We start from the raw sequence: 27,182 nt of genomic DNA, 5'->3' as shown, positions 1-27,182 counted from the left end.
AGTGAGTTATCCACCAGGGTAATATGTACATGTATTTTCAAGATGCTACTAAAGAATAAATCTGATAGGAATGTCACTGAAGCAAGACAGGTATTTGTATCCCTTAAGTCACACCAAAGGGGCTGCCAACCTGCCAACTTCTAGAGCCAGACCTTTTTATCTCCTTTCTCTGCCCTGGTCTGTAATTAGGCAAGAATATCACCCTTCTCATTGGGCAAAGTTGAACTGATTATTATTTCAGAAGAATACAGGAAGCTTGAACATTATTATTTTAGCTTCTAGTTCTTGATCTGAATACAAAGAAAGGAACAGGACAAATCCAGTGAAGATTTAATGTTAGTATTTGCTAAAGAAGGCCTTCTGCTCTGGTTGAATGGAGTCGTAGCACGATGCCTTAAATTAGAAGGCACAGCTCCTTGCTCCTTCCGACACAACGTTGGCCAACACCAAGTTAGCTGCAGCCTGTGCATCCAGCTCTGAGCCTTTCACCCAACCTGCCAGCAAAATCTTAGGAGAGAATCGCCATTGGCAGCCAGGCCCTAGTGATAGCAGGTTTCCATGTTCCCCCCAGACTTTCACATTTACTCTCTCGTACATGATGCCCTATGTGGTTTTATTTCCATGGCCAAGACAGATATCAAATTCTACAGCTTTTGAGACAAATTTCAGATACTGAGGAAATAGGCAGGTGAAGATTTCAAAAAAGACTATAGTGATATGAATTGTTTTGACCTTCCCTTTAGTTTTGCACTGGACTAGTCAGTTTAGGAAATATTTTTATATCTGATTCTTCATTTGATCCTAACAACAACCTCGTACTGTAGGTAAGGCATTAATATCATCTCCATTTTATAAATGAGGAATATAAAGTTTGAGAGATGTAATAGTTTCTTTTCCATTTATTGGATACCTACTCTATTCCTAACACTAAACTATGCTATTTACAAATGTTGTTACGTTTAATTTTCAAATAATCTGATGATGGAGGTGTGATTTCTCTCTTCTACACGTGAGAAAACTAAGTCTTCAATGGCTTGAATAACTTGCACAAAATCTATACCATGCATCGTTAGTGACCTTAAGATTCAAATGTTGAGTCATATTTATTTCCAAGCCTTAAGAAAACAACATTATACCAGGCTCCCTCCAATTGCCTGAAGGCACAGGCTTTATTTCTGTGCCAACCCTATTCTGCAATAATCCTGATAATCAAAGAAAATCTGCCTTCATTAGTCTATAAAACAAAGCTTGCATGAAGCCAGATTGAAATCTGATGTATCTAATTTTCAGAGTTACACTTATATAGTATGAAATAGCTGGTTAGGGATGAGACTGCTGTTTGCCTATAAAACTTATTTCATTTCACACATTAAAGAATTCCTAAACATTTGGCTAAAGCTCTTTAAAGAGTCTCCAGCCAAGCTATACAGAAAAGTATTCTAGTCGAAACAAATTATCCCAATTCTACTACAAGAGAGGAAGAGAAACAACATATCTTAATTCAGTGTGTTATTAAAAATTATTCCAAAAGGTTTGATCTATTTCATAGAAGATTTGGCAAACTAACCAATAAATTTTCTTTCCCTAAAGTCTTTATTTAGCTCACACAATTCAGCAAACATTTATGTTAGCATTTATTAACTGATAACTTTGTGTCCCACTCTGTTCCAAGGGTTAGAGATACTGAAAAAAAGATGACAGTGTCTTTCCCTCAGGGAGTCCATAGCCCTAGAAATGCACTAAGAGATTGGCGTGTACGTTCTCTTCCTTTGTGGAATTCGGAAAAGATCGCTATTGTCTAGGATTCCTGGTTAAAGTTTAATTCTAGTGAATTTAGTTTTTAATCTGTTTGTCTCTATCTTTCTGTCACCATCTCTCTCTCTCTCTCTCTCTCTCTCACACACACACACACACACACACAGGATCAGAAGTAAGCCAAACAATATCTGTAAATTTTTAGCAGTAAAGAATTCCATGTCCCCACTTTAACACAGAAGCAGGTTGGCAACCTGAGAGATGACCTAAGTCAGGGGTTGAATTAACAGGCTAGTAAATCCTTAGGCAAATAACCATCTTGGGGAGATCCCCTGAAAACCCCCCAGAAGTCAGCTCTCTTGAAGGCAGGTGGGCATTCCCATGTATATATGGGGAGGAAGCTAATCTCCTAAAGCCATCCATAAAAACAGCTCTCTTCCTGGCATGACTCCTTGAAAAGCAGCCAGAGTAAGAAAGCTCTAAGGCGGTCTCCACCCTAAGGTGATGCCTACCCTTTCTATGCCTGTCTGGCTCAGAAATCCCAGGGTAACTGAGAAAAGAAGAGGCAGAGAAATGGTAACTATTGATTATTTTCTGAGCTCTACATGAATAGAATTGTTTCTGTATCTTCATACAAAATAGTTTTGGCAAAAGGATTGCCTATTAGACCTGAAATATAACCAGTAATCTATGCCTGATCCTCTTATGTGTGACTAACTGTATAAGATTCTAGGTGAGAAAGAGCAATAACGTATTTGGTTGAGGTGTTCTAGTTTTAAGCACTTTCATTTACCGCTTACATTGATTATAAGGCTCACATCTTCCCCCTCTACACCCATACACCTCAGCTTATGAAATAAGAATAAGTCTCGAGTCCACCCTCTTAGAAAAAGTGCTAATTATTATTAACCAACGATGCTTTTAAAAATCCACGCTGAGTCCTGCCTGGTGTGGATCAGTGGATTGAGTGCCAACCTGCAAAACAAAAATCAATGCTGCTTAAAATGATGCAAATGTGTTTTTGATATTCAGAACAACATTGTATAGGGGTAGAGATGAAATATTTACAAGAAGGAAATAGTATCTTTGAAAGAGTAAGGGATTTTCCCAGCATCCTTCAGAGCCTGGACTTAACTCCAACAACTCTGATTCCAGGGCACTGCTTTGAGACCCTTATTACTCCTCTCATTCTACTGGTAACCACATAATCTTTCACGAAGATTTAACTGCCTCAGTTTCTTCATTGTAACATGAATCTGACTGGCTCGGCTTTTTCTCACTATATAGATATCCCATTACCATCTAGCAAGCAGTCAATACTCCTCACCAGGAGCAGATAGATAAATGGCAGGTTCTCTTTTCATATTCACAAAAAGGAACCAGAAAATAAAAAGCAGCTGGCATGGGCCTGTGTGCCCCTTGAGACAGAGGTCTGCCCAGGGGATCCACTCTCCCCAGCAATTAGCATAGTGCCTGGCATATAATGAACTATGAAAAAAATGTGTGCTGATTAAATGAAAGAAGGATATTTGCCCCCAAAGAAATGAAGACGTTTACAGTTGCTCACCAGTGTCACATTCCTGGACCAGTGATCATATGCTGCACTAAGGACAGACGTACACTGCCTCTTCCACATCCTTCCCATGCACCCTGGTGACAAGGACAGTCATGCCCAGGTAATCAATATGGTGACCCTAATAGCCTACAGACCATTGACATTCGCCCCACCCCTATTGGAAGGTGCCCCAAAGCTTGAACTTCCTTAGCTCATAAACTTCCCCAAAGCTTCCAGTGTGGATCTGTCCATAAAAAGCAGCACTTCTCTGTCGTACAGCAGGTGGTCTCCTCAGACTACTTCCCCCATAGTGTGGAAATGGGTAACTCGGCAGGAAGGCAGCCTGCCACTTGAATGTGCAGAACCCCGCTCACAGCCCAATGATTTCACCAGTTGTTCTTCAAGCTGTGCAATGCCCGTGATGAGCAATTAATTGGAAATAGGATGCTACTGTCCTCATTAATGCCACTAAGGGCTACATATGCTTTTGTACTGGCAGGAGCCATCGTGGTAATAACAGCAACAGTATTACCTTTATAAAATGCTTCAAGTCAAGTCTCATTTTGATTCTCAAAACCACTTTGTGAGTGAAATCTTACTATTTGCAGATGAGCAAACTGACACTCAGTAACTTCCCAAGGCCCTGTTTTGTTTGTTTTGTTTTGTTTTCACTAATGACAGAATTAAGATGTAAAGCTGGACACCTAGCTTAGTTTCTATTCCTAGTCCCTCTGTTCACTGCTTCCTCTGGCAACTGACAACACAGTCAGCTGTCTGAGGTGGTAACTGTGGAGGGGTATGCTACCCACCAGCTTACCTGCGAGAGGACATGCCCATGGCATTAAGTTCTAGCCTGAACACTGAACTAACTCTTACCACCTTCTCTCAGACCCTTGGCTGACCATCTGAGCTTTGAAGATGTGAGCAGTTGAGCAGCTTTAATCAATGTAGATTAACCCTATTGCATTAAATAGTCCCAATCCCCCTCACAGGAGGCAATGCCTCTTTTCCTAGGTGAACACTAAGGTAGATTTGCATTCAGGTTGTCCCCCACCAACCTTGACAAATTGCAAGGGAAGCAAGTGTATGCAAGGGAAGCAAGCCTTGCGATGATACTGATGGGTGAGGTCAGTGATATTCCTGAAAATGGCAGCAGCTTCAGTTAGGCATCATTCTCCCGACCTCCTAATTACTATGGGTTTGCGAGAGGATCCAGGAACCATTTAGTGACTGCCCTGCCAGTGAGCAGATGTACCTGGATGTCAAGTGTCCCGAAGTATGGTCATCTGTCCCTCATTCCTCCTAGGCCTGGTAGAGATATCAAAGGATAAGAGGCAGAGCCAGGCTGTGCCAGGGAATCCAGGAGCAGACACAAGTTTCCATTTTACTTGACTTGCAGGTAATGACTCTTTTAGGGTCCATCAGCTTTCTTTCGTAATTTTTTCAACCTGTCTTAAAGCAGACACAATTATTATTTGTTTTGCTTAGGAGAAAATTGAGCCCAGAAAGGTTAATAGCATGCACAATGAGGCACAGCTAATAAGTGGTGTTGCCAGGCTGACTCCATCAACATAACCCAAATCTTATTCCCTGTCTGCTGTTATCAGCCATCATCCAAGTGGAAGCAAATGGCGCAATGCCAATATGAATGGGTCTAGTCAAGAATAACCAGATTTAGATATCCAAGAAATTGGAAATTTTTAAAAACTTGGCTTGTCACACTTAGGAAGAAGAACTGGAGATAACGCTTCTTGGGTTTGGTTTGTGTCCTGTTATAGGCAAAAAAAAAAAAAAAAAAAAGAGAGAGAGAGAGAGAAAATATAGATAATTTGTCATTTTTAAAGCATTTACCAGGCACCTATTTCATGCAAAGCAAAACAGAATTAGTTGCTGCTTCCTGAATGCAGTCCCCTGTCCCAGCATTAGCCTGCTTCATTTCCCTGTCAGTGTCCTGTTCTGGAAGCAAACACCTTCAGGGTCTGTCTTCTTCAAAACTATATGCCAAGCACCTGGTACAGCCCTGTGTGTAAGGGAAGAGGAGTGGTAGACCGTGAGGTCTGGGGAACAGAGATGAGTGAAACATCCTCACTCTTTAAAGAGTTTATGGTGCAATAAAGAGCAGCATGCTCATAATTAATACAGTAGATGAGAGGAAGGAGAGCAAAGATGTCAAGAGGGAGGGGTAGAGGACTGAGGAGGCCTTAAGTTCTAAAGGAGAATTCTGGTGTTATCATGGGCATTATGAGGTCACGGACACAAATTAGCCTTATTGGTTTGAATGCCAGGGTTACATGCCAGCTTTCTGTCCAAAGAGCTCTGTTACCTAGAGGTTCTGTGACTTTGGTGAAGTAGGTTATTTTCTCATCTCTCAAACTATTTTCTCATCTTTAAAATAATACATCCACTTCAGAGCTTTTTGGGGAGAACTAATATAATCAAAGTATATAACACGGATACTAACTCGCAGATTCTCAGTAAACATCGACCCCCCTTTAAATGATCAGAGCACTTTTACATCTCATTTAAATGTTCTGAGTGTTAGCATTCTGACTGAAAAGGCTTTAAAAGGGAAGAGTATTGGGGGAAAAGAGAAGGGATTAAGACTAAATGGACACAATAGTGTTAGATTGTTTTAACTTCTTTAAAAATGTTATTTTCAGTATTACTGTAAAACATAAAAAGGACATTATGCAATTTTCCTACCTGCTTTCTTCTTTATTTCTAGAGCACTTCTAACTGTAAACTTGATTTTGTCGCTGATAAGCTAGAGATAGCCCTCCCCTCTCTTTCTGCCTCCTACCGTCTTACACAGACACCCACGTACAAGCACACAACACACAGGGTTATATTTGTAAACCCAGATCTTGCTGTCTTTGATGAAATTACTTGTGCTTGTTTAATTTTCAAAAGAATCAAAGAGGAGGGTAGGCTCTTTTGAACACAGAATTTGTGACAAACAGGATTGTCAAAGCCAAAAAGTGGAGAGTAGGATATATGCAGTACAACAGAGTCCAGTGCAATGCAATGCAATGCAATGCAATGCAATGCAATACAATACAATACTTCCCCATTTGTAGTGGGGAATGTAAGCACTATTGAATATGATGTACAACAGACATTTCAAAAGTGTGGCAGTAAAAAATTTGGAGATCTAATGAGTCATGCAGTGAGGAGACCACAGCTTATTTTTAAAGCAAGTATCCTGTTGTGGTACATGAACTGGGGCAGCTAGCAAAGCCTTACCAAGTTCTGATCACGTACAGACTTAGGTATTAGAGAAATGTTTCCAGTGTACAACACAGCTGAAGTGGAGCGAGCCCAGAGGCTGTCCAGAAAACAATGAAAATAACAACAGGCTTTGGGAGTGACGGTGACTAGGCAGAAATAAAGCCTTGAAATTAGACAAAATATTGAGCCTTGGAAAAAGAAGTCCTAGAGGAGGAATGTGGTTGTTTGTTTTCATTAAAAAACCTTAATATTAAAACAGTCGATTTCAGTACCTACAGGCATTTATAACTGAATTCATTTCACAATTGTGCTAATTTCCTCATTTGTTATTTATTCATTCATTCATAAAACGTTTATTGAGCACCTATCGGGAATGCCTCTGCAGATACTATGTTAGGAACAGGGAAGTCCAGGGACAGTGAGACTGGCTTCTGCTGTCAGCTCAGTCTAATGCGGATGATGGGCAGCTGCACAAATACCTGCAATTAGGTGTGATGAGTAGCAAAGTGGTCAAATGAGATAGGAGAGTGGCACTGAATTAGAAGCTTAAGGCGGGTCAGTTGGAGGTGGCAGTTCAGGTTTTTATCATGGTAGCGAAGTCATCCAAGCTGTAAAGGTGAAAGTCCTGGGAACAGATGGCAGATTCAGTGGTTGGGGGTGGCTAGGGAATGGGGAGAGGGGGCGATGCGTGTGATATTTATCAAGTGGCACTGTGGAGCAGGGATCAGAAGAAGCTAAGAGTTACTCTGTCTCAGGGCGGATTATCTTCTCTGACATATGCTGATGGGGGCCGGGAGCTGTAAGGCAAAGCTCTGACCACTGCTTGCACTGTGGTGCTCTACTAACCTACCATGAATGTGCAGGAATACACTGGGATCCATGTTTGTAACAGCAACATATCTACCTTATTGGAATTGCTAAGTAAATTACAGTCTACATTATGGAATGTGATTAAAGGTATTAAAAAAACATGGTATTTATAGATTTGGTTGAAGGTAGGGAAAGATTCAAGTTAGGATCCATTATTTATATATATATATATGTACATACACATATACATATATATATATATTCATATTCAAATGGTGTGGGAAATATCTGGGGAAGTCCAGCACACCACCATCTATGTGCCTTGAGGATGAGAGGCAGGGAAAAACAGCAGTGAGGAAAGAAAAGGTGGGGGAAGGGAGAAAAGACTCGAGAACCTCTCAATTTTGATTCTTTGTTTTTCTATATAGTTCAAATTTTACAACATCCGTGGAGCTTGTTTTGTAACTTACAGAAGGTGAAATAACGTCCCAGATGCCCGTTGAGCACAGCCTCTGCCACATGGCCAGCTCTGCTGATTCTTTCAGGGTGGCAAAAAAAAATACGACTTGCACAAAATAATTTAAATCTGCACACAGCATTACATTGGTGGTCGTAAATGTTTTCTCTCTCTGCTAAAATGCAATGAAGTAAATATCTTAAATTATGGTCAGTAGATTTTAGTTTAAATGTGTGTTCTGCTTATTTAGTCATTTAGGACTTAATTGTTCAAAGCTAAGTTTGAAACAAGAAGCCTTACAAACCTAGATGACAGCAGACTTAAGCACTAAAAAATTTCTCATCAACCGCAATGGTTTTATCTTTATGAAACTATACTTTAAAAATATTTAATATTCAGAAGTCATTTGTTGGCTATCATTGAAAACCAAAGTCAAATTTTTCCTTTTATGAAATCTCATGCCACAGTACCTAGTAGACAAATATTTAGAAAACTGAGTTGAAGTTTGATTGTGTAGAGCTTTTTATTTATAATGAATGTCAAACACACTGTAAGTAGATCATCTTAATTATATTCATTTAGTCACTCTTGTTTGTATGAAAAGTTACAAATAAATTGAATTGAACATCAAATTATTTTTGAAATGTACTAAGAACCTCTGTTAAAATTCTTCAGATGTGGGGGTTTTTTGTAATTAAAAGACTCATTTATAATTTGAGTTAACATTTTCACATTTCTCTTGTGGGTAAATTAAGCCTTTTAGCTACTAGATTTTCCTAAAGCAAAACACTATTGTGCCAAAGAAATGATAGAACAAGTTGTGATCAAGAATATGAAAACTTAAAAAAAATATCAGAACTTCAAAAGCTATTTCTTTTTTACATGCTGACTGTGTGAATAAGTATCTTAAAACCTATGTTTTATATTTTTATTGTATCGACATCTGGCAAAATTTTTTTTTCTGTGAAGAAATAATATGGTATAAAATACTTATATTTTCTTAATTTTTTAGATCCATATATTTTTCCAAGTTTGAAAATTCCTAAAATATATTTCACATGAGAGAGTTCTCTGTCCCCATTTGTGTATCTTAGAACTGATGAACTTTTGGCACGAGGACATTTTGTATTAGAGTTATAGGGCAAAATTGAGGTGTGTTCCCCAGTGACCAACTCCCAGCAGCACCCCGAGCAGAGGAAAACCTAGTGAAATTAAACGGTGTTTTTTATACTAGTCATCATTGATCACTTGATTCTTTGGTGCACTAGCTGAGGGTAACTGGAGACTTACTTAAATCTTTGAGTATTTCCATGGATTTTTTTCACCTTCTCCTTTCTAAATTAAGCTTTTTATTTTGAGATCATAAGTTCACATGCAATTATAAAAAATAGTACAAGTAGCTCCCATGTACCTTTTACTCAGTTTCCCCAATGATAACATTTTAGTAAAACTGTAGCACATTATCACCACCAACATACTGATATTCACATAGTTCATCAAACTTATTTCAGTGTTTCCACTTTCATTTATACTTGTGTGTGTCTAGTTAGTCCTATGGCATTTGATCACACGCACAGGTGCCTGTGTCCACTGCCACGGTCAATGCAGAGGACATTTTCATCACCATAAGGCTACTTTCTATTGCCCATTATTACCACACCCTCCTCTTCCCCCATGGACTTTTCACAGATTGGACTGGCAGTCTATTCCCTGGCAATATTTTGGGAAATAACTAATTTGTTCTTTTCCTCTTCTGAATGTCTGCAAATAAATAATACAAAGGAAGTGAACAGCGTTCCACCTTCCTGGAGTCGTGTGCCTTCCTGTTGCTTGGCAAAGGGAACCAACAGTGGGGGCAAAGGGCCGCCTCTAGGGCAGGGGCGGGCAGCACTTCTAACTCTCTGGAGGCACAGAACCAAATTTGCCACCTTTGTTTTCCTTCCCAGATTACGCTCGATTTGAGGCCAAAATCCATGACCTACGAGAGCAGATGATGAACCACAGCATGAGCTCCGGGTCCGGGTCCCTGCGAACCAATCAGAAACGCTCCCTCTATGTCAGGTAGGCAACAGAGCATTTCTTACTGTGATCTGCACTTTGTGAGCAGTCCTCTTGGGGGACAGAGGAACACCTTGTAGCAAAGGATCATGTGTTCTTATTAACCCACGTTCATCAGTACACCACTGTAAGACCTTAAATTTAACCAGTTTTGAAGAAATTTTTGAAATGCCATTATGTTAAATTAGCAAAAGGCCCTTTTTAAAAACAAGTTATTCTCTGAGCATGTTATGATCCAGGGTAAAGTTCTTAGCAGGTTGCAGTAAAAATAATGAGAAAAGATGTTTTTAATTTTGATACGTCTTAAATTGAGTATGTGGACCAAAGCTCTGGGTATTTGCTCACCATCAGTATGGGAAGCAGGTATTCTCGTATCATCTCGGTATTCCCGAGACCTGCTTGATTTCTACTGCATTAACTTTGGTGTATTGATTTGACATGAGACATACTCTTGTATAGAGTTATGTGTTTTCCCTAAGACATTTTGGTAGAAAGACTTTCTTCTGTGGCACCTAATTACCGATCATTTCTCAGACCATAAAAGTTACTTGTTCCTTGCCTGGAAAAAAACTCATTAATTTACCATACCAAAAGAAAGATTGATTGAACTTGAAATGCCTTTCAGTCTTTCATCCTCATAGTTAATTAACTCTTGAGAAAGATCCATCCTCACTCAACTATAACATGTGCCTCTTTTTAGCACAAGCCTCCTATGTCCCTTCCAAAATATACTTAACCAGTGCTGACTGTCCTTTAAAAAATAATGTAAGTATGAGTGGCCACCAAGGGCAAGTGGAGGTTAATTAATGATCGAAATGAATCCGGGTACCAATGGAGGATCCATGTCCCTTCTCACTGTTTTCTCTCCTTCCTGCCAAGGAGGGAGACTGGTCTGACTCCCAGAATCTGGTCTGACTCCCACCTAAGGGTGTATTCTCCTCACCTGAAATGCCACTGTCTTGTTCTAGAGACACTAAATGATGTACTTGAATTGACTTGTCCTATTGATTCCACTTTGGCTATGAAGTCATCTCCTGTGTGTCAGGGAGGCACAGCAGGGCCACGAAGGGAACAGCATTCTGGGAGGCAGCAGGTTCTCTTTGGCCTTGACTGGCCAGCCATTCTGACAAGCATAGAGTCCCTTCTCATTCCAGACGGTTCCACTACCCCAGAAGCCCAAAATTTTTAATTTTAAAAAGTCGGAATATTAACATCCACATTTGTGCAACCGTAGTTTGGAAGATTATTCTGATATGTGTCTGTGTAATCTGTGGAAGGAATTCCTGAGAAGCACCCTAGAGCATGTCTTATAATAATATCACAGATATGATGGGAAGTGGCTGTATCTGTTTTCCTCACTTATGTTTTATTCCTGGTCTTTGTGATACAAAATATTTTTTAAAATTTTGAAGTGTTAGCCTTGGGTAGCAACTTGGGAAAGCTAATTAGGTTAATAAGCTAGAGATAAATCAGTTTATGAAAACAATGATTATATAGAATAAATCTGGAAGGGAAAATTACCATAATGTTGGTATCTTGTTAAAAATAGAATGCACAAAATATTCATGTACTAGAAGAAGTTTCCTGAAAATATATTGATAATAATTTAGTCCTTTTAATAAAGTTGTAGATTAGAAAAATTAAGTGACATGATATTACATAAAACTAACAGACTTATTTGAAAGAGTAGTGTTCATCATAATCAAACCTTTATTCTCTAATGTGGTAATTAAAATATGTCATAAAAAGGTTGGAATACTTAAGGTAACAAAGAATGTTATCCTTTTAACATTCTAACAGTTGGACATTGTATTGAAATGAGAAACTGCTTTTAAGTGAGGTGCAAAACTAGCTAACATTTTATGAGAAATTCTCCAAATGATTTCCCTACAAAATGCAAAAGTGGTATTTGGTTTCCAGTGTTCAGTTCTCATTAATACTTATTTTGTGGGTAGAGGGCTGACTGCAGCATCTAAATGACTCCTGGAGCCACAGAATAGGAAGAGATACAGGCCATGCAGAGAGTGAAAATCAGAGGGAAAGAATGTCTTAGAGCACCCCTGGCCTTGTTCTCATGTGAAGACCCAGAGACCCCCAACCCCTGCCAGAAAGCAAAAGGGCAGTGAAATGAAATGCACTAGCAAGGCCTTTGGGGAATCCTTACTAAAAATAATTCTGTAAGTTTGTACCTTTGTTGTTTAGGTTTTTTAAAATTTATAGCAATTTTGGCTATAGGATTTTCACAGAGATGCTTGCTATATCTAGAGTACCTGAATAGAACTGCTGCCAGTTGGTTGTGCTTATTTTACACAACCAACTAGTTGCTCTCTCAAAATAAACGAGAGCCGCGTTTCTCTGATTATGTAACTATCAGATAATGAGCATGTCCCTTTGATCTGAGAATGGCATCCTGGAATATTTATGTAATTCTAGAGCTGGAAGGAACCCTAGCTCTCTCCAGATCTGGTGTTGAATTTGCAGAAGAGGAAACTGAGGCCCCAGGAAGAGATTTGCCCAGGACCCCACAGCTATTCTAGATCTTCTACTCCCTTCTCCCTACACCACTCTACCTCCCAAGGGTGCAGCTGATGGGAATCTGATGTCTAACGCACTTTAGCTGTGATTCCCAGTCTCTTCTGTCAGCACTGCACCACTCTTACTTAGATTAAGGAATAGGTAAACTGAGAAGAGAAATTCAAACATAAATCTCTTTGGGTTTTACAGAGGATAAACTGTGCTTCAGAACATATGGGATTCCTTTGGTATCATTCACATATTTCTATAAAGCAAAACCTAAACCAGAAAGCAAGCAGCCTCTTTGTTCTGTAATAAACAACTGATCGGACTTAGTAGAGTATTTTTGCTCACCATAAACCACCCTTCCCCTTGTAGTTGTCTTCTCTCTCTCTCTCTCTCTCTCTCTCTCTCTCTCTCTCTCTCTCTCTCTCTCTCTCTCTCTCTCTCTCACTCTCACTCTCACTCTCATTCATTCTCCCCCCACCCCCACCCCCACCCCCAGCCTGCCTTGACCTGGCTATGCCTGGGAGGATGAATGCATCTCGGCATCATGCAGAAACTGGCCTCATTCTCCGATTAGAAACGATTCTCCCAGGTGATAGCTGTCTGAGTTGAAAGGAGGCAGAGGGAACTACCATCACACCTGAGCCAGGGAGAGTTTTAAATTTGACCCAACTCTCTATCTTTTCCAATCTAGTTGTATTTTTTTTCTTCTATTAATCTTCTGTGTAAGTTGCTTGAAGTACTTTGGTAGTGTTGTACACACAGAGTTGCTTGCTCTTAATGATATAATTATGCATGTTCTATGGGAATGATTTGGATATATTTGATTTAATGGGCTATTTGTATTGTGTATTTCCCGCATTGTGAAACATATCTAGCTGTAGAACCTTCAAAGTAAATGAAATGTTCTAAGTTTGAATAAAATATTTTTCAAAATGCTCCCCAAGTACATTATCAATTCTTGAGACGTACATGAACTTGGCTCCTAAGCCACAGGAATACAGATTTTGTTGTATGTACTTTGAGCCTCTCCACATGGGCAGATGGAGGTCTCGCTGCCTCTATAGTATGTGTTCCCCTTCTTACCTGCCAGCTGTTTAAAAGCATCCCCATGACAGAGAACCAGGCTTTTACTGCTGCTGATAGGAATGGGTCTTTTTATTCAAGTGCTATTAAGAAAGGTCAGAGATATAAGGGGATTACAGTTACACAAAAGTGCAACAAGCCAAGGAAAGATTCTTTTTCCTGATAAAAGAGAGCAAAAGTACACATGACACTGAGGAGAATGGGGAGGGGAAGAAAGAAAAGAGGGTAAGTCTTCCAATGGGGAGTGAAAGGTCACAGGGAAGACTGTAAAAGACAAACTTGGCCCACGTTCATTTGTTAATAGAAGGTATCAGTTTTGAGAGTTCAAGTGAATAACCTCTCTGCTGTGTGTGAATTTGTGTTTCAAAGGCAGTTGCTATGACTTACTCATGCATTCATGGAGCGTTTGTTTAGTGTGTGTCCTGTGCCAGGACCTGGAATGGAGACCTAGGACCCAGCACTAAAAGTCACGTTTCCTGTCTGCAAAACATTCATGCCCAGTGAGTGAGACAGGTGAGGGGAAGGCAATCACAGCACAGTGAGATGTGAAAAGTGAGCTCTAGAAAGGCCTGGAACGTTTATTGCTTCCCACTTAATGCAAGGGTATCTGAATTGGTTCTTCCAGATCATAGATGAGTTCACCCAGAAGCCTTCTACTCTTGTTACTCAAAGTGACAAACACACTCTTCACCGTGACCCAGTGAATACATACACCATATACGCAATGCTCCAAGAAAACTTTCATGAAACTCTATTAATGCTTTTTATGTACAATGTGCTTGGTTATTTTCCATTCTATTTCTCTGCTTTTTAAAATAAAATGAAGGTCACATCTCATTAGCTCAATTTAATAACTCATGAATGGGCCACTATCAAGCAAGGGCTTGTAGACGAGTGAACAGTAAAGAGCATTCCAGGCAGAAGACACAGCGACAGACAGGCTGATCGTCGTTCACTCCAGTACATGTAGCATCTCCGGGATCCCTCACCCTTGGTGTTCTAGCCAACTTGGAAGCCCATTATCCCTGGTGCAGTTGAGTAAGTGGAAGTGAAGGGAAACATTTTGGGGGCAACTTCTAGGGGTTAAGCATTATGCTAGTGTTCAATAAGTATTTTCCCATACAACCCTTCTAACAACCGAAGAGTCAGAGACCACTTCTTCCATTTTATAAATAAAGAAACTAAGACTCAGAGTCATTAAATAATTGCCGTGAGATCACAGGGCTAGTCTGGATGTGAGCGCAGACATTCGGGTCCTGCGTGAGAGGCAGCACAGAGCAGTGTGAGGAGCACGGCTCCTGGATTCCGTCACTTACTAGCTCGATGATTGTGGACAAGTCAGTCTCTCTGCCTTAGCTTCTTTTCCTGTGAAATGAGAATAATAAGACACCATAAAATGGATGTGAAAGGGAATTTAAATGAAGTAGCAAATTTAAATACCTGGCACAAGGAAGCAATTGGTACATGTTGATGCTATTTATCATTTATTGTGAAGACAACCTTTCCCCTGTAGAACAGAAACGCCATAGAACTGATTCTGAGCAAGGTACCGTTTTCTTAGCAGTGGAATGAGGCACCCTCGTTGCTGTGATTTCCTTTGGCAAGAGAAGGAGGACAGACTTCCTGGCATTCTTACATTTTCGCTCCTCCAGACCCCATGGAGGCTGAAGGGAAGGGCCAGAATTTTAGGGCTCCAGAATGTCCAGCTTTGTCAACTCTTCAGGCATTTCTCATCCCCCCAGAAGTCTAACCAGAGGAAGAATTAGAAAAGAATTCAGCTGGAGACCCAGATAAGAGTCACTGTGCTTACAACCAGCTCTTCCACGTCTTTGTAGATGTCATCAAAGTCCCTAACCCCGCAGTTTCATCCACTTCCCTCTGCATTCTCCACCCCCTTCAAGTCTGCTCTGGATTTGAAGGACTTCTTTTTTACCGTGGTTCTGATACTTTACCTTGGTAACTGAAAGTTGCTGCTAATACAGTTTCGAGGTCTGCCTCCTGCCCCATTGTTTAACGGAGGCTTTCAGACATTGATTCATTGGTACATTGATGCTTTCATTCAACAAACATGGTTTATGTACTTACCTACAAAATATCAGTCTGAAGTAGATGTTAAAGATACAGAGATGAATACACACAACCCTCCTTCCCTCAGGATTCTTGTAGTCCACACCTGTAAGTAAGTCAGATAGTGGGCAGCTCATCTTTCTAACTATCATTCCTTGACACCTCGTGTGTTACATACTTTGTGATTATTTTCCCATTTTAATCTTTACAACATGCCTATTAGTCTTCCTATAGTGAAATCTGCCCAGAGGACCACTGGTATTTAAAGGTGACTTATAAAAATAATTACCACTCTGGTCTTTATTAAGGTTTTATGGTAAAACTTCCTGAAATGGAAATACCATTCAATACTGGACCTGCAAACCCCAGTTAATGCCCTAATTTCATCTTGTCCTTAGGTCTTCTGTCATCATGCTTGACATAAAGATGTCTCCTTAATACATATTTGTCTAATGAATTCCTGGACTGTCTTTCCTGTATAGATGTGAAAAAATAGAATATAAGCCAAGATCTTTGAGCAGTCAGTCCTATGGAGGTTCAGTACCAGCCGGGCTGCCAACAAGTGCATGGAGCTTGGCCATGTCCTGAGGAACCAGGCACTGGCCACCGGTACTGGGGTTCCCAGGGCGTGACTGGCACTACGTGGCCTTTCAGTCGGTTGCATTTGCATGCTGAGCTCTGTGCCTCTCTTTAAATTGGGACCTAATCCAATAATAGATTTGCACAACCACACACGGTTTATACCCTCTTGTTGAGTGGGCTTGGGGTAGGGGCAGTGCCCAGGGTGAAGTTCATCCTGTGTGTCATTCTCAACACCCTTAGATCTTTGTTTTAAGGATATAACACTGGAAGTTACATTGAGGGAAGTCTTGGAAACAAATCCAGCCCAGGATCCTTCATCCTAATGGGCTTTTATTCCATGGGAACGATGCTCCCACCTGATTGATTTTGGTAGGAGGAGACTGATACATTATTTTATAAATAAGAAACTTTGTTTGTTTGTTTGTTTGTTTGTTTGTTTTTCAAACAGTAGCATATTCTCCCAATCTACTTCCTGCCCCCAGTGCACTGCTGGCCAGTGACCGGCAATGGTAAGAATGGGGAATGGAGCCTCTCAGGGGACTGCAGTGGGGAGCTGCTTCCAACTCATGTAGCTTGGATTTCTCAAGGAAGTTTAAGGCAAAACCATGAAATCTGTGGACCTCCTTATCGGTCAGATTTTTATCTTCTTTCTCTTCAGCCTTGGACCTCACATGCTCTCAGTCCCCAGAGGCCATGTCACTGCCAGTCGTGTGCACCCTGGCCCAGTACTTGGCATGGCGCTGGCTGACAATGGCATTTTTAGTGCATCTCATTCATTCCCTCATATATTTTTATTTGGCAAATTCATCATTTACCCATTCAGAAATACCCTACATTGCCTCAGAATTACAAATAAAATCTTCTTGGATTCAGGTTTCTTACCTCTCTTAAAATCTTACTGAGAGACATGAGCTAGTATCGGAAGCAGTTTAATAAGATGAGGCAGAAAGTCTAGACTTGAGAACCCAGAAGAGAACTGGCCAGGGCACTGCAGTGTCCGGGTACCCTGTGTGAGCCACACCGAGGGGCCAGACCTTCTATGCCAGGGCTTCACTCCTGACTTTGTTTAAACCTCACAACAGCAGTGCTATGTGTGACACAGGTGGCTGTTACCCCCATTCTACAGAGGAGGAACCTTGCTGAGGGCCAAAGATGTTTAAAAATTACCTACACAAGGTGCTGTGGGGCCAAGTCATATCCTTTACCCAGGTGCGTCTCTCACTGAAGGCCGTGCTGATTGTCCTATACAGTATGGTGAAGACAAAGCTAATCCTGTAGGGGCACAGGTTCAATTCCTATCTGCAGATCTGTCATTTATACTATGTATAAAGATGTTCTCTGCAGAGACCCGGCTTCTGGTCCGGACTTCAGATCTTCCTGATGGCTATGGCTTGAGTTTCTCATTTATAAAATGAACATAATACCTAGTTCACAGGCGTATTGTTAGGATTAGGTTAAAGTAAGTCTATGAGAGGACCTACTAGATGGGACTTACAGGTACAGGGGAGGCCCCTGCACCCCTTTGAGTGCTCAGAGCCTGCCCCATGTGCCGGCACCTCCCTTAAAGCAGAACAGAGTTGGATTCTTCATTTACACTCTGAGACTCATTAACATTATGTTCACTCTTTTGGGCATTTGCATTTTTAATTGCATCTTAATTGTTGAATAAAGGGTCTTGTCTTCAGGCAGCTAATTTTAAGCCAGAAATAGAAAAGAGGAGGAGTCATGGCATGCCCCGGGGGAGTTCTCTTTTTCCCCTGAAATGAGATGCCGGCCCTGATTTTAAAAAGGTTTCTAATTTTAGATTTCCATAGGAAGAAGGACAAAAGCACCATGGTGACCCTTTCACTGTCCCTCACATTTTTCCTCTAACCCTCTACCTCTGGATCTATAACTGCAACATCATTTTTGTTGATGGTAGGCCCTCACTGACTCACACACTCACTCGTTCATCCAGAAAAAACCTTCCTGAGTCATAACCATCCACCTTCTACTGTTCTGTGCTCTAGGGATAAAAAAATTAATAGAGCATCTTGTCTGCCCATTTCTGCCGTTTACCCCCACCCCACAGTAATCACATTTCCAGAAATCTTGCTTCTCCAGAAGAAGTGGTTGGCCTCTTAACCCAAAATTACCACTTTCTAGAACAACCTGGACAGCTCTAGCTAGAAGAGAAAGCAGAACAGTAAAAGATGGGACACAGGATCCTCACAGGAGAGAATAGGTAAAAGAAAGGTGAGGGCGTGGAAAAGTTGAGGAAACCTTCCACCTAAATCATGAAGTTAGGTTAAGAGCAAGAAAATAGTCTCAAGCTAGTTTTTCATTCATCTCAGTACCTGACACATTATAGGAATTCTTTAGCTACTTCTTGAGTGAATTTTGTGAGTGGCAGTTGAAGATGATGATTAAACCGAACATGGCATTAGGAGAGCCGTCAGTGACTCAGAACTGGCGGTTGAGCACTTGCTTCTCTGTGTTCCTCTGCATCTCATAACTGCTCTCTTCCAACTTTTTTTGTGCCTGTTGACTCACCTGGCCCCTCCAGTGGGTGGTGAGCGCCTCTCGGATGGAGGTGTGCCCGGTTACAGTCTATATTTGCATAGTGAGGTATAAGGTAACTGCTGAGTCAATCAAGTTAATGAATTGTGGATGTCACTAGATTGGAGAACATTTAACTTTAATTCAGATTTTGCTTGATCAAGTGAGTATGCTGGCCTGTTCAGGAGTGAGAATCATTATCAGGCTACATTCTTTAAAACTCATTCAGCCAAACAAATGCCATTCTTAATATAGGTTAAACTTCAAATCTGTTTTCCTTTTTATTATAAATCCATAAGAAGTATCAAATAATGCTCACAAGTGCTTTTAAAATAATAATCACAATAATAAATAGCAAATCATAATTGTATCGTATTCTGTGCTAGACAATTTGCAAAGCACCTTTTGTGGATGATTTTATTTAATTCTCACAAAAACCCTATGAGATGAGTGCTGTTTTTATTCCCATTGTAAAGAAGAAAAAATGGAGGCCAGTTTTGAAGTTTACCCATAAGAGGCAAAACTGAGACTAAAACCTAAACATGCTCTTTATGCCCCTACCTGCAGTGCCCTGGGGCTTTATTAAAGGGCTTTCATTTATTTCCTTTTATTTTGATTGATATGATACAACATGTCTTCAAGTGGATATTGTTTTTTCACAGTTTTCAGATAAGGAAGGTAAGGTACAGAATACTAAGCTATCCACTCTCATCTCCAAGTGTAGAGTAGTACCAAGCCCTTGACTCAGTCCATTCTTTTTAAAGATGTGTAAACACACAACTCACATCTATCTTTTTCCAGTGTTTGCCTTGTGTTTCATTTACTGGCATGAGATATACTACATGATTTTTATAGACCTACATTATTAAACATCAAATGGGTAGTTGAGTATCACACAGTCACCTTAGATCCTGTATTCTAGTTTGAAGACACCCAGACCATGTGGATTTGTGATTAAATTGAGCAAGTCCCCATTGAGCTGTGGCCATTACAACAGTATGAACAAATTCTCTGCCTCTCTTCTGCCAACACAGAGCCTTTAGCCTGAGCACCCTATATAAAAAATGTCCCACATCAAAAAACACAACCAGAGTGCCTGTCACACAAAGTGCCCTGCCCGTGGGGCCAGGGGAGACATGCAGCCTGACTCCCACAACCAGCTACACAATTTGCAGGGCTCACTGCCAAATGAAAATGTGGATCTCCTTGTTCAAATATTTGAATATCAGTACAGTGGGAGCAGAAGCATAATAGTAAGTGAGGCCTCTGGACGCCCATACAGCCCCAGACCCACTCCTGCTGACCTGGCTTAGGATATTTTGCTCAAAACCAAGAGCATGTGTGATTTTCTGAGTATGAAGTGCAATAACTATGGGAAACACAAAGTCAGTATTGGAACATTTCACGGATCCAAGTGTTGTCTTTTACCTAGAAGAGTACCTCATAAATTGTCCATGTCTGCTTGTAGGGTGTGTAGAGACAATCTTCCAGTCCTGCTAGTGCTTGAGAAACTTTTGATTCCCACTTGCTCTGAGCTTCCGGGGGCCCACTTTGTGGTCCACTCCGTGTCATCTCGCTCCACCGAAGTACATCTTTCAAGAGCTAAGTGGTGTCATTATTTCACATTGTTAGCACCTACAATACCCTCTTCCTGTGTTGCCAGTTCCTGCCTCCTCAGGCCTACACTTTAGAAGTGCCTCAGAGGACACTGGCAATCACTGGGACTTGTTTGGCTGTTGGGGTTCCTTGTACGTGTCATTTTCTAAATGCAGAGTCTGCGAGGCTTGCAGGTTTCCCTGACCAGCAACATTAGAATAAAAGCAAATTAGGAGCTTGACACAGGACCGACAACTTAATTTCAGCAAGTAAGAATTCTAAAAATAATGAACACACATACAAATTATAATATATATTTTCATTGATTGGTCCTTATTATTGCCATTATTTTCTATAAGAAAGGGCATTTTAATGCCAAGAGAAAAATAAGAATATAATCTCAGCTTGGAAATATTCTGAAATTATTCCAAATCTCAGAAGTTATATTGTCAAAACCTTACTAGGTGAATTTTCATATCTCCTCTTTCTATATAGTCCTACCTTATAGCTGAAAAATAAATAAGGCAAACATTGTGATGGATAATTGCTTAATTCTTAGTCCTGAATCTTTTGGTTCTAAATGTTTCTAAAGTGCTTGGGATGCATCTTGACCTTTGCCCTTACTCGACAAAACCATTTTAGATTTCTTTTTCCTCATGTACATGCTTCATCTTTTATGCTCTTTTCTCAATAACTAAGAAGCCCAGCTGCATCCTCTGTGATAATCTGATGCTTGCTTTCTGATATGCTTATTAAAGATACTAAGAAATTTGTATCATCAAAACTGACTCTACTTAAAGATATTATCACCTTAGAATATCTCCCGCTGTATTTTAAAACTGTGTATAGCTGTACTATTTCAGCCCAGATTGCTTGTGCATCATGTGCATTTTTTCCCCTTAATTTTCATAAAAGTGCAGATTTTGCCTGTCAAATGTAGGATTCCACACTTTTTAAAAATCTGATTCCAAGGATAAAATAATGAGAAAATACCATGTGCACTGAATAAAACTTTACAATAAAAAGGATTTTGGAAGTTGCTAGTGACTTCCATCATAAAAATACAAACTCTCATTTGCAGACACAGCTCAGGTCCAGTGGCTTCTTCTGAACAGAGCGACCCCGCCCTCCCGACTGAGGAGGCCTCTGTGCTTCAGGTTGCTCTGAAGCCAGGTCAGTGGAGAGTTTCCCCACATTGAAGGAACATCATTATTGGCTCATTATAAGATGATTATACTTTTTTCCTCTGTTCCCAAAATTCCCTGTTCCTCTCCTGTCCCCCATAAATGGATGCCCCCATACCACTCCCACCTCCGCAAGACACTAAATGAGCCCTTGATTATATAATGGATTCAGGTATCCTAAGGACAAGTAGATAGTGATGAGAATTTAAATCTCATCATATTTCCAAAGGAATGTCATGATTATCCCCATTCTGCAATTAATAAAACCAAGGTAAAACAGTTTATATTACTGCCCAAAGTAACCAAGGAGAACAAATATAACTCAGTCTTGTCTGATACCAAGTCCCTGCTGTTAATTAGCCTTAGTGTCTGGGTTTTCGGGAAAACATCACATTTTCTTGGTTGTGCCTGATTTCATGTATGCCTCCTCATTCTATTAGTATTTATAATTGTTATAGAAAGTCCTGTGAGTTTTGTGCTAGAAAATATAATCATGTAATGTATAGTGCACCTCCCATAATAGTAAAGGACATTAAAGATGGTCAGTGAATGAATTCTTGACAGCAAGTTATAAGGACGCAAATTTCAACCATAGGGTCACAACCTTTGTCAAATATGCATTCTCAGCAAAGAGGCATGAAGTTTCCTGCTAAGGGCCTCTGAGTACAGAATGGGAGGATTGCAAGACCTTCTGAGTAACCTACAGCACGTATAATATAGTCGGAAAGAGGTGTGCTTCAGTTTTCTTAGTGAGTAGTAATTACAAAATACTATGTAGGATGCTGTTGGGAGGGAAAGGGTAGCTCAGATATTCCCTCAAGGACTCAGTTGGAAAAAAACAGGTGAAAATAAAATTATATTATTCTGAATCCAGACTCTCCTCCAGAATCTGACAATAAGTAGGGAGTAGAAAATAGAGGAGACTTGAAAGGTCAAATATAATGGGTTCCCAAAGTGAAGCTATATTTGGCAGGAGGAGTGTCATCTTTGGCTGTGTATTTCCCTTCTGCAGGAAGTGATCGGGGACCGTCACAGAATGACACACTGATACCTCTAGAATACCAGCTCACTGAGCCATTCATTCACGAGTCCACAGCCTGATGGAACAGGCAAAAAGCCTGGGGTGTAGAGTCTGGGGCACACACCTTGATTCAAGTCCTGGCTGTGCCACTTACCGCTTGTGTTGGGACCTTGCAGTTGATTTCCTCTCCACCCGAGCCTCAGCCTCTTCCAGAAAATGAGGGTAAAATGTATACAACTCAAAAGTTTTTATGTAGAATAATGTGTGTAAATCACCTAGCATCTTACACAAACTCTTTCAGGAATTAGAAAAGGCAGAAAACTTTTTAGCTTTTTCAATGCTAGTATCACCTTGATAACAAAATATGATAATAGTCACTATAAGAAAAGAAATTTATAGTCTAATCTCTTTTAACAATATCAAAAAGTTAAAACATCAACAAAGTGAGTCCAGCGATATATAAAAAGGATAATATAGGCACATAATGCACTAATTATAAAGAAAATACTGGTAAATTAAACTACAGTAAAATAAAAACTTCTGTTCGTCAAAAGATATCATAAAATGACTAAAACTGTAAACAGACCATAGAAGAAGATTTATAATGCAGGGGCCCAGGGGGCAGGGGGAGAAGTATAATCAGAAAATGTAAATAATGGTTACAAGTTATTAAGGAAAAAGACAAAGACAATTTTTATTTATTTATTTTTTTAATATTAAATTTTATTTAGTTACTTTTCAAGTACATTTTTTTTTATCTATTTCTCCCATCCCACCCCACCCCACCCCCACCCGGTCTCCCCCCTCCCTCCCATTCTCCCCCCCCCCAGTCCACATCTCTGTGTCTTTCATACTTGTTCCTCAAAATTCCTCCCCCTTTTTCCCCTTAAGTTCCCTTCCCTCTCCCCTCTGGTCGCTGCCCACTTGTTCTCTATTTCAGTGTCTTTGTTTTTATTCTGGACAAAGACAATTTTTTAAAGTGATCAAAACACTTGAACAGGTATTTCATGAAAGAGGATCAGTTCACGATAAAATGAGATTCATTTCATTGGTCATCAGAAAAATGCAAAATCAAATCCCAATCAGTGCTACTCTCTACCCACCAGAATAGCTAAAATTGAAAAGACTGTTCATTGCAAGTGTTGGCAACATGTGGACATTCTCATACATAGTTCATAGGAGGTAACTTGGTATGACCACATTGGAGGACTGTCCGTATCTACTACTGTTGAACATCTTAGCACCATGATTTGTTTCTAGGTATATCCACAAGAGAAATATTGACATATGTGCAACAAAATACATACAAGAATGTTTGTAGCAGCATTGTTTGTAATAGCCTATGGAAATAACCAAATGCCTATCAACAATAGAATAGGTAAATAAATTGTAATATTTTCAGCCCTGGTCAGGTGACTTCATTGCTTGGACCATCATCCCATACACCAAAAGGTTGAGGGTTGGATCCCTAGTCAGGGCAGGTACAAGAGCCAGCCAGTTGATGTTTCTCTTTCCTGTTGATGTTTCTCTCTCTCTCTCCCTCTCTAAAAAATCAATAAAGATATCCTCAGGTGAGGGTTAAAAATTGTAGTATATTCACATAACATAACATTGTACATCAATGAAAAGGATCAGCTGCTACAGGGAAACCAGGTTGGAATCTTGCAAATATAATATTGAATGAAAGAAGCCATCTACACACAAAATACTATATGTGCATTAGTTTTCTATGATGGTATAAAAAATACCACATTTATTGTCTTTAAAAAAAACACAAATTTAGCATCTTACAGTTCTGCGGGTTTATTAAGGGTCTCACCAGATGAAAATCAGTGTAACAACAGGCTCCATTTCTTTCTGGAGGTTTGAGGTGAGATCCAATTTATGCTTATTTGGCTTGTTGACAAAATTCAATTTTTTCCAGTTGTAGGATCAAAGTCCCTGCTGTCTTGCCGGCTGTCAGCTGAGCATCATTCCCATCCTCTAGCGGCTGCCTCATTCCATGGCTCATATTAAAAGGCAAGAACTGCTAGTTGACTTCCCATGTGCACCTCTCTCATCTACCCAGGAAAGGTTCTGTGCTTTTAAAATGTAGCAATTAGGTTGGGTCCACCCAGATAATCCAGGATAACCTCCCCCACTTCAAGGTCTTTAGCCTTAATCACATCTAAAATGTCCCCATTGCCATGTAAGTATCAAGTCCACAGATTTCCGGGATTAAAGCCATGACATATAGAGGGCCCATTATTCTGTCTACTACATTGTGATTCCATTTGTATACCATGCAAAAGTAGTCGAAATCAGCCGATCGGGCAAGAAGAGAGTGAGTAATTACCTTTGGGATCACATTCCTTAATATATAATAAGAAGAATATTCATTTAAAGGGTTGTTACAAATATTAAAACCAACAATTAATACAAAAGTATTAATGTTCCTGACAGGTGTCTGCCACAAAATAGACCACATTATTTACGTCCTGTTTTCTTTTCTTTCCCCTCCCCCAACTTTCACCTGTAAAAATACTGCAGTCAGAACTTTGCAGGATAAGGTATTCTGAAGATTTATAGACACTATGTAACAATACTTGCTTTGTAATGAATATCCCCTAGAAGTCAGATATCAACAACAATTCCAGGTGCTACTAGAGAGAAGGTAAATTTGGGGACTAGTGGTCTTTGGATTTTATCTGTAACACTGCTGAAAACACAGGAAGTGCTGAATGACCTGCTCCAGCCCCATCTAAAGGATCAGTTGCTGCATATTTTAAGCCACATAAACCCAAATATGCCATGTTATACCAATGAAATAGTTAAAGTAAGAATTTCTTAAAACAGTAGACAAGTCACAGATCAACATAGAACCAGCAGTCAGCTTCTATAACTTAATCTTTTGTGGGAAGGTTCATACTGTGGCTCTTAAAGCCTAGAGCAGAGTCTAAGTAGAAAGAAGTTTCCTAAATATTTGTTCAATTCAGTTGAAATTGTGAAGGGCTTCTGGTTGTTTTGGTTTGTTGTTTTCATTAAAGCTGCTGTGGCCCATGCCCATGACCTCTTGAATGTGTCTTTTAAAAATTAGGTTTAACATTCATTTTGTTCACTTGTTCCTTATACTTTTTCCATTGATTTATTTATAAACAACTGTTGATAGCCCATGTGCCAGACACTTGGATGGGTTCAAGTAACACAAACATAAAAGCACTCAGACGTTGTTTAGATTTCCAATCTAGTGGGGAGACCAACAAGAAAAGGCTGTGCAAAGCTGACATCCACCTCACCATCCCACACTGAGTTTCCTTACATGGCTTTGTCTCAGTTAAGAGGGATTTGTCAAGTCTGGGGGTGTCCCAGCCTCTTTGTCACTGCAACCAGTCCCCACTTGCTTTCTCTCCTGGGAAGGTCCAGAAACAGTCTCTAACAAAGGATTGTCTTCTCATCCGACCTCAGTGTCTTTCAGCAGGTTAGAATCAGCTGGGGAGCTGTAAGGGGAGAACTTTGTTTTCCTTTACGCTGCTCACTGAATGCTATACTTCTGACACCAGGTGTGTGGTTTTTCCTCACACTGACCGATTGTCCAACACCAGTTGGGTATCCTACAATTTACCTCCATTCGGACACTGTCTACATGAAGATAGTGACATACCCCACAGACTAAGGGCTCAGTCCTACACGACTGCCCCCACTTGAGAGGCCAACCCCAAGTCAAGGTCGTCATCTGTGTTTCTGACCAGCTGTAAACCACAAATTCCCACAGTCCTCTCCTGGGGCTGGATAATTTCTTAGTGTGACCCATAGAACTCAGAAGTACAGCTGATTTGGTAGAGTACTGGTTGATTATATAACATAAAACTCAGAAGAAACACGCAGATGGACAAAATGCATAAGACCTGGTGTCAGGACGAGGCACAGAGCTGCCACGCCCTCCCTGGACGTGCCTCCCTCTCAGCATCTAACCGTTTTCAGCAACCCAGAAGCTCCTCGAACTCCAGTCATTTAGAATGTCATGGAGGCCTCATTATATAAGTATGATTGATGGACTTATTGGCCTTCAGTGATTAATTCAACCCTCAGCCCCTCTCTCTTCTCCAGAGGGCAGGAGCTGAAAGCTCGCGTGGTTGCCTTGTCAGGCAGCCCCCATCCTGAGGGCCTTTCCAAAAGTCCCCTTGGTAACAAACTGGGGTGTGGTTGAAAGGGGCTTGTTAGGAGCAGTAAAAGCCACCTCCATGGCTGTTACTGCTGAAAGCCTGAGGGTTTTAGGAGCTTTGTGCCAGGAAGGGGACAAAGACCAAACACAAATTTCTTATTATAAGTCACAATATCATAAAAGCCCTAATGCCCAGGCCCCGGCCCAAACGTTCTGAGTCAAATCTCTGCGAGTGTTCCCAGGTACCAAGATTGTTTAAAGCTTCCTTGGTGACTCCAGTGTGCAGCAACATGAGGAACCATTAATTTATCTTTTTCTTTTTTGTAAACTTTGTTTTCTTCATCAGCCTGAGCTTAACATGCCTCAGATTTCTTGCATGGAAATCTAATGCAAACCTGCAGTTTATTGGGAAGGCCAGATCCTGGGACAGTTTTGATTTTGGTTACATTCCGACTCAAAATTTGAGAACTAACCTTAAGCCTGATGCTATAATTTACAAACATAGCAAAAATGGAATTTCCTCATTTAAGACTAAGTAACTTTGGAAAGGAGATTAAAAAGAGTAGAAAAATTGTTTAAAATCA

The 27,182-nt window shown here is 40.3% G+C and overlaps 1 protein-coding gene across 21 annotated transcripts in view; it reads left to right on the top strand.

Moving 5' to 3' along the window:
• DLG2 (discs large MAGUK scaffold protein 2) overlaps positions 1 to 27,182 on the top strand; it is a 1,926,133-nt gene that overhangs the window by 1,762,672 nt on the left and 136,279 nt on the right. For all 21 annotated transcript variants that reach the window (XM_053670841.1, XM_053670838.1, XM_053670836.1 and 18 more), the window contains one exon: positions 9,752 to 9,866. In XM_053670841.1, coding sequence (XP_053526816.1) covers positions 9,752 to 9,866 — 115 coding nt within the window. The remainder of the gene's footprint in view (positions 1 to 9,751; positions 9,867 to 27,182) is intronic.

This window comes from Artibeus jamaicensis, unplaced genomic scaffold (assembly GCF_021234435.1).
Source record: "Artibeus jamaicensis isolate MK-2021 breed Jamaican fruit bat unplaced genomic scaffold, CSHL_Jam_final contig_64, whole genome shotgun sequence".
In the NCBI taxonomy this organism is placed as follows: domain Eukaryota; kingdom Metazoa; phylum Chordata; class Mammalia; order Chiroptera; family Phyllostomidae; genus Artibeus; species Artibeus jamaicensis.
The sequence above is the reverse complement of the archived record's forward strand: the minus strand, read 5'-3'. Positions and strand labels throughout refer to the sequence as shown.